This window comes from Diorhabda sublineata, chromosome 7 (assembly GCF_026230105.1).
Source record: "Diorhabda sublineata isolate icDioSubl1.1 chromosome 7, icDioSubl1.1, whole genome shotgun sequence".
Classification (NCBI taxonomy): Eukaryota; Metazoa; Arthropoda; class Insecta; order Coleoptera; family Chrysomelidae; genus Diorhabda; species Diorhabda sublineata.
The window spans coordinates 17337279-17349732 of NC_079480.1; the positions used below are offsets into that span (position 1 = coordinate 17337279).

Below are 12454 nucleotides of genomic sequence, written 5' to 3' on the forward strand. Positions count from 1 at the left end.
TCCAGAGTAGTCCCTTCGCACTTTTTATTTCAAATAAATGTTTCCTTGGATCCACACCCCAAATTTTGTTGGGGTTTAACGTGTTACGGAAACAATTTAATATATACGTACGTCACTAGTCAATTCCGTGCCTTGCATATAAGAATTTTGTCTTTATTGTCTCCAAACTTTCAAAAAATTTCACCATTTTGTAAATTATGCAAACAGCTATTTTCAAAATTAAAAATAACCCATTTCTATTAGGTTTTAAACAAGTAAAAAAGTTGTCACTCTCTCGGCGGTATACAGCATTTTTTTACCGTTAGCAATCAATAAAACTAATAATGCAACTAAATGTTCTTGATTTTAGGTCCCTTCTGTTTTAAAATTAGTTTTTTGATAATTTTTAAAAGAAAGATAAATACTTAATTGCAAATAATGCACTAAAAACTTTTGTATGAGAAAAATCACATTATGGATAATATAATGTGGTACTCAGTTTACTTTCAGTCTCTGAAGACGATAACTCGGTTATCGAAACGTACGTCAAACATTGTAATTGTAGGTGTTGGTGTAGAGGTGGTGTATTCAGTATGAATATCGCCAACGGTTCCAGAAATTCCAACTCAGTTTTCCTAATAATGCTACGTTTGACGTCTCTTTAATAATAACATTCATTTCTATGTTTCATTTTGTTTATTTTTGTAAAGACACATATTAGATTAGGACAGAGTGTTGTTAATTGTCTTTTAATGTCTTAAAGGAGCCTTTACTTGAGAGATCGTTACAAATCGAATATGAGTCCATACAAATCGATCAAGGGTCCACTTCACTTTCACAAGGACTTAAAGGACCCTTCAATTTACAAAAACCTTTAGAAGAAGTGTGGGTTTATGAAACAGGCTGTAAATGAAGCATACAGTATGGATATTCGTCTTGAAACTCTTAAGTTTTAGTGTTCGTAAAGAACAAGCCTTGAAAATCACATTATGGATAATATAATGTGGTACTCAGTTTACTTTCAGTCTCTGAAGACGATAACTCGGTTATCGAAACGTACGTCAAACATAGTAATTGTAGGTGTTGGTGTAGAGGTGGTGTATTCAGTATGAATATCGCCAACGGTTCCAGAAATTCCAACTCAGTTTTCCTAATAATGCCCAAAATCTCTTTCATTTCGTCAAATCTCCAGCTATACAGGAGTTAAATGCAAGAAACCCGAGCTTGCTACATGCTTCCTCAGAGGAGATATCGCTGCTACAGACAGACGATCAGATGGGCCGAATCCTATCACATTCAAGTAGCTTAACGGCACTTTCTACTATTAAGTAGATCATTAGTATGCCGAAGAGTTGTTTTGGACAAAAAGGCTTGAGTATTAATTGAGATTACATATGTTTCCAAAACACATTTACATTAAATACCAAGTAATTATCTATAGTTATTTATACGTATCGTATCAAAATGCTTCATGGTCCTTCGAGCCGTATCATGTAAAATAAACTTCGAATGAATGAATAATTCTTCGATACTGAAAATAATGGAATCTTCTACCAGATCAGAAGTAGGTGTAGTTAAGTAAATGTCCAAACCAAAAATATAACGAATAAAGAATAACGAATAACGAATTTGTAATTTTAAGATAGATTCGGAGAGGTGCAAACTTCATACGCTACGTTTGACGTCTCTTTAATAATAACATTCATTTCTACGTTTCATTTTGTTTATTTTTGTAAAGACACATATTAGATTAGGACAGAGTGTTGTTAATTGTCTTCTAATGTCTTAAAGGAGCCTTTACTTGAGAGACCGTTACAAATCGAATATGAGTCCATACAAATCGATTAAGGGTCCACTTCACTTTCACAAGGACTTAAAGGACCCTTCAATTTACAAAAACCTTTAGTAGAAGTGTGGGTTTATGAAACAGGCTGTAAATGAAGCATACAGTATGGATATTCGTCTTGAAACTCTTAAGTTTTAGTGTTCGTAAAGAACAAGCCTTGATAGCTGATTCTACAGGCTTGCAATTCTCTACAAAAAGAGTCTTTATAAATTGAAGTTTCGAAATCTATAGATGTGATCATGTTGAAAAGCTCGGTGTTAGTATCGGTAAAACAAAGTCAGGTCAGCAACCTTTCTTCTATACTCGAAGCTTCTGGTTAACTCTGGATCGTCTATAAGTCGACTTGGTCTTCTGTATTGAGTCGAGCATTCTCAGAATTTGACTAATCTGGGCGTCGTAGAGGATTAGAATCTGTTGCGGAATATACAGCTTTTTAGTCTTAAAGAGGGCCAAGTTTTTATGAATCTGCCATACCTATTTCGGTCAGATTACTGTACCAGGACATATCACTCCCAATGCAAATATGCGATGATGGTGATATTTTACAAACAGGACCGAATTCGGAGCTACAGCGGTAGTGAAACCAAAAGACTTGGCCTGTCTACGGAATTGTCTTATGCTATAGTTTCACGAAGATATATATCAGACGGTTTTCCGAGTCGATCGGTGATGCACAGAAGAGAGAAGATAAGTGACAAGATGCATCCCAGGGAAACACTAGCGTTTTGATAACCAATCGACAGTGTAATTGTGAGTGTTGATAGCCTACTATAGAATGAAACATTTCAGTGTCGAAATATTTTATTACTTAACATATTCTCCTCTTAATTTACATACATTTATTACAGCGAAACTTCAACGTCTCTAGACCTTTCAAAAAAAAATGTTTTGTCTTGCTCTGCAAACCAGACCTCTACAGCTTTTATTACTTCTACGTTGTAAGAAAATTTACGACCTTTTAAACTTTTTTCCAGTTCAGGAAAGAGATGATAGCCAGACAGAGCCAAATCTGGCGAATAAGGGGAGTGTTCCAGTAATTCAAACCCTAATATGTGCAGGGTCGTTGTCCTGCAAAAACAAAACAACTTTGGATAGCTTTCCGTGTCTTTTCTCTTCAATGTTTTTCCCGTAGAGTGGTCATTAATGTCGACTAGTAATTTCCAGTTATTGTTCTACCCTTATCCAAAAAATCAATCATGTTTACTCCATGGCAATCCCAAAAAACTGAAGCAAGAACTTTTCCAGCAGATTTTTACACACCAAACTTCTTAGGTCTTGGAAAACCAGAGTGTCGCCATTCCATCGATTGTTGCTTTGTTTCTGGATCGTGTTCGTAGAAATGTACCCAAGTCCCATCCATAGTAACAATTCTGTGTAAGAAGTCTACACCGTTTTCAAATCGAGCACAGATCGAACGGGATGTTTCTACCCTTGCACGCTTTTGGTCAACATTTGGGGACACATTTTGCAGCAATTTTTCTCACGTCCAAATTGACGTGAACTATATGATGAACGCGTTCGTATGAAATATTCAGTGCTTCAGATATCCGTTTTAGCCCAATTCGACGGTCTGATAAAATCATGTCATGAACTGCATCGATATTTTCGGGGACTGACACAGAAACTGGCTGCCTTCTCGATCGGTCATTATCTTCAATGGAAAATTTACCTATTTTGAAGATTGCAGTCCAATTTTTCACGGTCGCATACAAAGGACATTGATCACCAAGGGTATTAAGTATATCTTCGTAAATCTGCTTACCTCTTTTTAAATATAAGTACTTGATGATGGCTCGATACTCCAATTTACTAACACGTCTAATAAGTTATTGTTTGTTGCTATGGTAATACAATATTTTGTTTATGGAACTGATCTAGGCTAACTAAGTATCAATACACCCTCGTATCACAAGTTTAAACAAAATTACTCAACTAATTTTTGCCACTTACAACTACTAAATTAATTTCCTTTTTAGTATCTTCCTGTGAAGTTATTCCTCTTCGTAGTTCATTTAGACAAAGTTACGTATGTCCCCCCAAATTTGTGAGACAAGGACATAGGTGTTACTTCTTCAGCAAGGAGGCAATGACATGGTCAGAGGCTTTATTCGAATGTCGAGAGAAGCGTAGTAATCTCGCTATCATACAAAACAAGAATCAAGACAGATTGATCAGGAGCTTTTTGAGCAAGAAAACCTTAGGTAAAGGAATAAGTATACCTTCCTGTATTCAATTTAAGTAATTATTTAGTAAAAAATTTGTTAAATTTCTAGTTTTTGATGATATTTCGTTAACCAATACCTCATTGAATATAACCTAGTTTGTTATAACTATTCGGATCTCAATTTCGTATAGATATTACTACTACACAATTTGAAACAATATTGCAAGTGAAGTTGGGGTCTATTCTCGATGTTCCGTACCAATAACTTTTCCAAAACCAGGGAGCGCATGTTTTACAAACTGTGGCATTGACAGAGAATATCACAGTTTTTTCCTTTGATCAACAGAATCTATAGAAATACTCCTTCATGAACCTCATTTTTAGATGATCGTTGATCTTATAATTGAAGTTTTGGGAGTAATTCAGCTTTGCTTGTATACAATCAAAGGGTTATCTAGAACAAACTGAGGTTGAGTTTTATTTATCAATCATTATTTGTGGACGAGGTACGTCCAGAAAGTTTCTTTACTGTTGTTTTCTCGTATAAAGTAAATATAATTATCGGTGTCGATTGCGCATGTGTGATAAATCTAAGACGTAGACAGTTATATGCATAAGGAACAGGTTTGGTTAGGTCTTCAATCCCCCTGATCTAGCGCTTTAGAAGATCTACCTGAACTCACTGTCTTCTTTGTATAAGATACAGAAGCTGATATTTCTTTATTGAAAATCATCAACTTTTATGTTGACTTGTGTAATCTTACTTCCCCGGCTAAAGACTCTTCCTCAGTAGTGGTCTCATTTAAAGTATATGAAAAACTGGTACTTAGATGTGGTGAAAAATTGATATTAAATTGGACGCCATCAACTTTTTAACGAACAAGGTGAAAAGTGAATAAAAAAAGGTGAAAAACTAGAAATATTAGAGGTCCTTTGTGTTGGGTAAACTCCAATCTGTCAGAAGCAAAGCTGCGGAAAAAAGGAAAATAAGAAAGAAAACGAAAATATAGATGGAAATTATTGAAGAAGGAACGAGTAGGTAGAAAAAGTTTGAATAAAAAGGAGCTTACACTCTAGTGTAGAAAACTGAATTTTTATTTTCTAAATATATAACCATACAGGAATATGTTCTATTTTATTTATTCTGATCCTCCTGTACCTTAATAGGCGAACAAAGGAATATTCAAAACATTTGAAGAAACAACGGCTGTAACGGCTGTAACAAGCCGAATGACTGCACAAATGCTTTGGTAATGAAATCATCCAACAATTTTTTAGTTTTATGGGAGAATTTATATATTCCAACTCAAGGGATTTTGTTTATCAATCGTGTCTCACACATGTCTCGTTACAAGTTGTGATACAATCTAATAATAAGGATTAGAAATGTCTAAGTTGGTCCCTTTCAAAATATTAGTATCAATTTTGCAGAAAATTTGTAGTAGGCTAGCTTTTGTTATTATTTCAAACTTTTAGTGTGAAACTGCAGGCTTCACACTTCACACATTAGCTGATGAACTTTAAGGTTTTAGATTCCCCATTAACATTAAACATATCCTAGACTCACCATACAACTGGCTGAACTTTCTATTGAAGCTGACATTATTTTAAATTGGAATATCGAAAAAATGAAGAGCGCCCAAATGTTGCCGTTGTGATTTTTGGTCGCCTACTGGGACAGCGTGCTTGCAAACACCAAAATATATGCTCCTAATTTCCTGAATAACCCCCGAATCAAGTTTAAATTGATTGGAATTTTCAAATAGTTATAATTAGTAATGTTTCGTGGAATATAATATGAAGATATATAAATAACTTGCAGATCCATTAGAAAGATGGTTAGGAGGTGTGTACGATTGGGGTAATATGGCGTGGAAATGGGCAGCTTCCGGGAAACCTCTATCCTATAACGGTTTTCCAAAAGAAGCTGCTGAACAAAATAAGGAGACGCTACAATGGCACTGTATTATTATGGATCCTGCAAAGCAATATTTGTAAGTATATATTCATGAATATAAATAACCATCTGGTGGAGTTGAATAAAATAATTTTTTAATTTTTCATTTTTAAGAGTAAAGGTTATCCTGGTGAATTGTTGGTGACATTTTCAGCTGTTTTAGCGAATATAGAACTTTTTCTGAAGCTAGGTTCGTTTCGTCCACTAGCAGATTACTTGGAGTGAAATCTGGGTTCTTGAGAACTATTGAGAACACCCATTGTCATCCCCCTCTCCCCTGATACAAAACTTGGTTGGCCTAAACAGTTCTGAGAGGAGTGTAGAAATTCTGATGTTAAATAAAGATCAACAAGACGGGATTGGTTGTAAATCATGGTCGTTCTATATCTTAAAATTTGGGGATGTACCACCGATTGTTTACCCTCTGGAGGAAAGAAGGTCTTGTCGGACGGTTTGCTTCACCCTTAGCAGAATGTTTGTTTCACCTTTAGCGGATGTCCCGATTCATTTTTTACTGAATGATCTGTTTAGTTCGTATTAGCTGACGGCTCATTTAGCATTCACCCTACGTTATCATGGTTTAGTGCGAGATCCACAAATTGTGATGTTTCGATTCCTATCGTGATTCCAATTAAATCTAGGTTCAGGCTCGATCTAAATAGCTGTCTGGATTCTAAATGTCTGCCTGTCCATTGCTGTTCATTTTTGGATAACTACATATGATACTTACTGCATCGAGGAATGATCTATGGATAGATTGTCTGCGAGAAACTCAGATAAATAGATGTTATGTATCTATCATCATTTGTGATTTTCTTAAGTGTACATTATTACAAATCCAACAATAGTTCTTGGTATCTATAAGTAACATTTTATTTGACAAAGGTTTTGAAACTGATCATGTTTCATTTTTTGTTTTGGTAATTATTCTGGATATCATTCCAGAAAATTTCGTGTTTTTTTTCTCATTCAATCACCACTGTATATATTTGTACGTAATCACTATTATTGCTCATTCATGAACAATAAATTATCAATTTTAATTATTTGAACCACGAGCTATATATTCTGCAATATATTGTCTTGACTGTTCCAGTGTCAGAAGTGTAGAGGTGGATCCAGTTTTCATTTACAGTAATAAATCGACTCAAGAAACTTGACTTAGGCGCTTGTCGAGCAGATTTTTTCACTTAACTTCACCTTTGGCCCAGTGACGTTAAAAACAAGCTAACTAATTAATTTTTTCAAAGACATCGACTTTCGCTGCTTCCAAGCAAAGCACGATTTCTATGTGGGCAGATGTTCATAACTGTCTGTTATGATAACCATGAACTTAGGAACTTGATGACTTTTCTATAGTGCAAACCGTTGGTCTTTTTTTTAATGGTGTATACAGCAAATAATATAACATTATTCACTTATAATCTTTTTCCACAAAGGTTTAAGAGCTCTTTATTTTATAATTTCTTATTTCAGATGGAATTCGCGAACGTGCACAGAAAAAAAGCACTTCATCTGTCAAACAAGACTAAAGATGGTGGATAATAAAGATAAGAAAAGACTATATCGACAATATAACGCCAGTAAAGACAACAAACTCAACGAAATTCCAGTTCCGTTACTTCTAGATGAATCAAGCAATAGTACTTTCTTGAAACAAAACGCTATGCCAATTACATATCGTTTCGAAATTAACGAAAAACTTGCCAATCAATCGATGTATGCCTATAAAAGTCCAGAGATGACTGTGAAGGTGAAAAACAAAAATGCTAAAAGGAAACGGAAAACTCAAAAGTGAGTAACTTATTTAATTTTTTTCCGTGTATAAAAATTTTGATGTGAACTTTGATTTTAGAATAAAGCCAGTTCACTCTTCTAATGGAGCAACCAAACAAAAACAACGTCGAAGAGGAAATCACAAACGAAGATTGAGTAGAAAACCGGAAGAATTAGGAGAGCCAACTTTGATTAAAAATATTAGGTGGAGGACATACCATAAAAAAGGGAAACTTTCCAATCCTCTCTATCCACAACCAATAATTGAAGAATACAATTACGTTCAAGATAGATTATAATTTTCTATTTAAAGCTTCTTTTGTTTTATATTGACAAAAATTTTTCGTTCTTTAGTCGTTTGTTTATGTTTTTACAATTTTTCGCGCGTCTCAGGTATAATAACGTTATTTATTGTTGTTTTCATGAAAAATGTTTATTTGATTTTCAGAAAGTTGATCGACAAAGTTTTTTAATCAATGTTTTATGTATTCTTTCACAATTGAAATGGAATTTATTTTTTTAAATAGAAGTTCTATTATATTTATTCATTACCAATTCATGTTTATCATACAAGTCACTACACCGTTGCTAGCATTGTAAAAACTCTAAAGTTGTATTAATAGCTTAGAATTGATTAATTTATTTCTTCCTATTCTTCCATCTTATCTATGAAATTGTTTTCTTTTCTAGAAGTCGCATCCAATGAACAGAAAACGTCCAATATTTTCAAATGAAAACTAAAAGATTTGAGAGAATTAAACATATTCATTCCATAGATATGGTTTTGATAAATATTCAATACCAGATCAATTAATCAATAATCAATAATTTCTTGTCTTGTCTATTTTTCTAAATTCAATTTCTCGTCTCGATACCGAAACATCCGAAATTTCTCAATCTTCGAATTTTTATCGATAGACACATTTTAGACCCTACTACATATAAACAAAAAGTGAAATATTTAATACCAAAAAAAAAATAAGTAAATGGCTCTACTGAATCACAGAAAAAATCCATTATCGTGGCTGGAGGGTACGCTGAGGTAAGGAAATGATTTAAAAGAAGATGTGTACGAGATAAGCAGCTCATCTATTAGTGCTATCAGTTATATTTGTTCCCTGCAAAAATAAAAAGCTGAGCTGGAGAGCAGCTACGCGATACAGATTCAATCGGCGTAGCATTGTTTAATAATATTCCCCACACACAAATTAAAACAAACAATGCATCAATCATTAAAAGAGTTTAAAAACTATCATAAACAGTTCTACCTGTGTTTTAACAAATTTCTTTGGCTATTCGAAGATGACTCGTTGAACGTAAGTGGCACCCAATGAATAATAACTTCTGTACATGAAGGTGAACATCATAATAAATCGGATTTACTATTGCGGATTCTACAATAAGAGTTGTTTCAATCAGTTGATATAGCATCTTGGATATTCTTCAATCATACGTATCACTCTCGGCTATATAGAGAAATAGTTGTTTATGATGAACTTTCATTATGAAATAAGCGTTGCAACTGTTTATGACTTTCTTACCCATTTTTTGAAATTATGGTAGATCATGGCACACATATGTTTTCTCGTTACATTTCCATGGAAAATCATATTTACTGATGTTATAGCAATGAAATAGCAAAGACTCAACTGTAGTTGAAGCTTACTACTTAATGATGGTGGTATTTAAAAATTCAGTGTTGCCATATGTAATTATTCTGTTTTCTTGTTATTTTAAAATATAGAAAACTAGTACTAGGTAATATTTTACTAGCATATTTTCAGTTGTGGAGAACTTAGTTACTCATCATATGCAAATGTAAAAGCGAAAAGGGTGTTTCTTTGTTTCTTATCTTTATATTTTCTCACAGTTTTTCTTCCACAATAGTTTTGTAAGAATATTCCTAACAAGAATTCATGTTCTCGAATTATCTATATTTGTGTCGTCTAGAATGTCCAAGAATTTTTACTAGATCTGGTTTTCTTTCATCTCGTGGAATAATATGGATCATTTCCAATTTTCTTCTGCTAAAGTATAGGAATTTTTTCTTATAGTGAACTAACGAACTAACAAGTGCTCACAGCTAATCGCATACAGTATATACATTTTGATCTTTGAGAACGGGACATCTCTTCAAACATTATTCATAAAAATTCTCGAATCTTACAATTTTGGTCATAAAACCCAGTAAAATAATTCTAAATAGTAATTTTGTATTTGTCAGCTAAAAAATTTGATTCAAAATATTTGGTACACACATATGGAACTCAATACTATATATTTTGTATTCAAAATAGCGTTTAAAACTACTATCTATCACAAGCCCATATTTTGTCGAATTTGAAGAAACATTTGTACTCAGTACATGTCAGTTGTTCAAAATTATATCCTGCCTTCCTATCCTTTTGGTAAGGGCAAAATCGGCAATTTACTCTGCGTTGAAGTTAATCGGCTCGAGGTGCAATGGAAGATGTTTCTTGACGTGGGTTTGGAGCATTACTGTCATTATTTAGTTGCCTCTTCACCTACTTCTGAAATAATCGCCCTCAGGTCTTGAGGCTAATTAGATATTAGCAGTATTTGCTGAATAAAGTTACGAATCAATCCGGATGCTACTTCTCTACGAAAGTCACACCTTTTTAGAACATTGTTGTCTTTGAATAGTCCATTTGAAGTTGCCATAGCAATCAAGCTATAAAAAATTGATAATGTCCATCTCCTTGTTTTGCGGTTTGCACTATAGTTATTATCTTATCAATATCATTGAATTATTTAGACGTGTCTTGGAATAGATTACAACGAATACTTGATAATATTTCAGTTACAGAGTTAATAACTTTTTTCTAAGAAACCAGTTCTTGATGTGCTTTGATGCTGGTAACATCTTTTCTTGTTACTTCTGCAGTTTTATGCAAATACTGAATTTTTAACGCTATTTACGATGTGTTCAATCATTTCAGTCAATTAACATTGTTTATTGTTTACAAAGAAAAATCAGCTAACTTTTTTTATATTTTTTATAGTACTGTTAAAAACGCTTATTCGTACTTGTAATATAATATATGTAACCATAGAAATTAAGTATAATATCCGACTTTTTCTAATTATATAACATTTCATCAATCATTTATTTGTTCTAATAAAATAGTAAAGAAATTTTGGCTTCAAATTCCATCAAGTTTTAGATATTATACTCAATTCCGATCATAATGTGTTCCTAAAAAATTTATTTTCATTAAAATTAATTATTATGCTAATAAAGCAATGTATAAAAATTTTGTCTTTTCATTATTGACTAATTTTTGATGAATACCTGAATACCTAAATAAAATAGTTAGTAGGAAATCCAGTGAATGCATTTTGCGCTGAATCAGATACATATTTTTTCTTTACCCCGCAATGATATGTTCCGAGTAATCTTTGATATATGTGAAATTATCCAAAGTTTGTCTCATAAATGAACAGCTGAACAATTCTGGCTAAGAATTACTTGAGTTATCGACACTGTAAACAGCAATTATTCCAATTGTATGCTTCCTAGCAGGAATTTGTTAACCCTTAACTGGTATGGCTGAAAATTGTATCTTTCATGGTATGACAGGATAATTTTGAACACTATGCTTTATTTTGAGATATCGTCCTTGAACAGGTTGTTGAGTTACCATTGGCTCTGCTTCATCAATATTGCCTATTTTGTATAAGAGAGAGCGCTACGCTCTTGGTAAACTTTTCTCTTGAACACGGCGAGTCAAGTCTTCTTCAATAGTTACCTCTCCAACGTTGTTAAAAAGTTTCTTCTATCCATTTTTCGATTACTTGCCACACAGTTGAAAATAACATTGGCATCTACACCTTCTATATCCATTAGTCCATCAGAACACGAAGATGGTTATTGTTTGTAGTCATCTTCGTGTTCTTCTCCCTACTTTATAACATGCACATTTTTTTACCAGGGCATCAAAACCACTCTTTGAATCATTATGAAAGTGTATGAACTCTGGCTTATTTTCTGGTATGGTCTTGAGGGCATCTAATAAAACTGCCCTATTTTTTTGAGACACATACTAAACAATTAACAGGCCTGTTTTTATGAGAAAGAAACTCTGGGGCTGATTCCCTTTTTATGTGGTACCAACCAATTTAATCCTTTCCTTTTATAACATTTCTGTTGGTATTGGCAACTGACTGAACTAATATCAGTGCGTCTGAAGTAGGTTTACTCAGTTTTCTGATGAATGCATTCAATAAATGTGTTTTTTCATTTCATAGGCAGTGGACTTTCAGTCCATACTTATCTGGTTTATTTTCAAGGTACATTCAAAACGTCCACGAAATGCAATGAGTATTTCTTCAACCGTAATGTATTATTCTCCACAACTGTAGTTTGATTTACAATTATCAATGAATAATCCATAAAATTCAGAAATATATACCAAAGGACCCCTTTATTGATTTTCTCTTCTCTAGTGATTTATCATCTAAACGCAAAGCCGCGAGAAGAAAATACAAACGCTTCAAGGACATTGTCGCTCTAAAAATGTCACGACCAGTTCCATATGCTGCGAATAGCGATTGAAAGTCTGTGTTATGAAGACGCCATCTAAATATAAAAGTACAAAAAATGCACTTAGCTTCACTTAATAAACATGTCTTGTAAATTGGCAAGAAGGACTTGAAATATTATAATTGGTGACCATATCTGTAATACGAGTATTTGTTTCATTGAGTAGAT

At 33.4% G+C, this 12454-nt stretch overlaps 1 protein-coding gene across 1 annotated transcript in view; it reads left to right on the plus strand.

The window, feature by feature from the left end:
* Window positions 1-10997, plus strand: part of LOC130446557 (uncharacterized) — a 118835-nt gene extending 107838 nt beyond the window's left edge. Inside the window, exons 3-6 of the mRNA XM_056782891.1 lie at window positions 3802-4026; window positions 5812-5983; window positions 7423-7740; window positions 7802-10997. Of these exons, the coding sequence (XP_056638869.1) occupies window positions 3802-4026; window positions 5812-5983; window positions 7423-7740; window positions 7802-8021 (935 nt within the window). The 3' untranslated portion in view covers window positions 8022-10997. The remainder of the gene's footprint in view (window positions 1-3801; window positions 4027-5811; window positions 5984-7422; window positions 7741-7801) is intronic.
* The last annotated feature ends 1457 nt before the right edge of the window (window positions 10998-12454 follow it).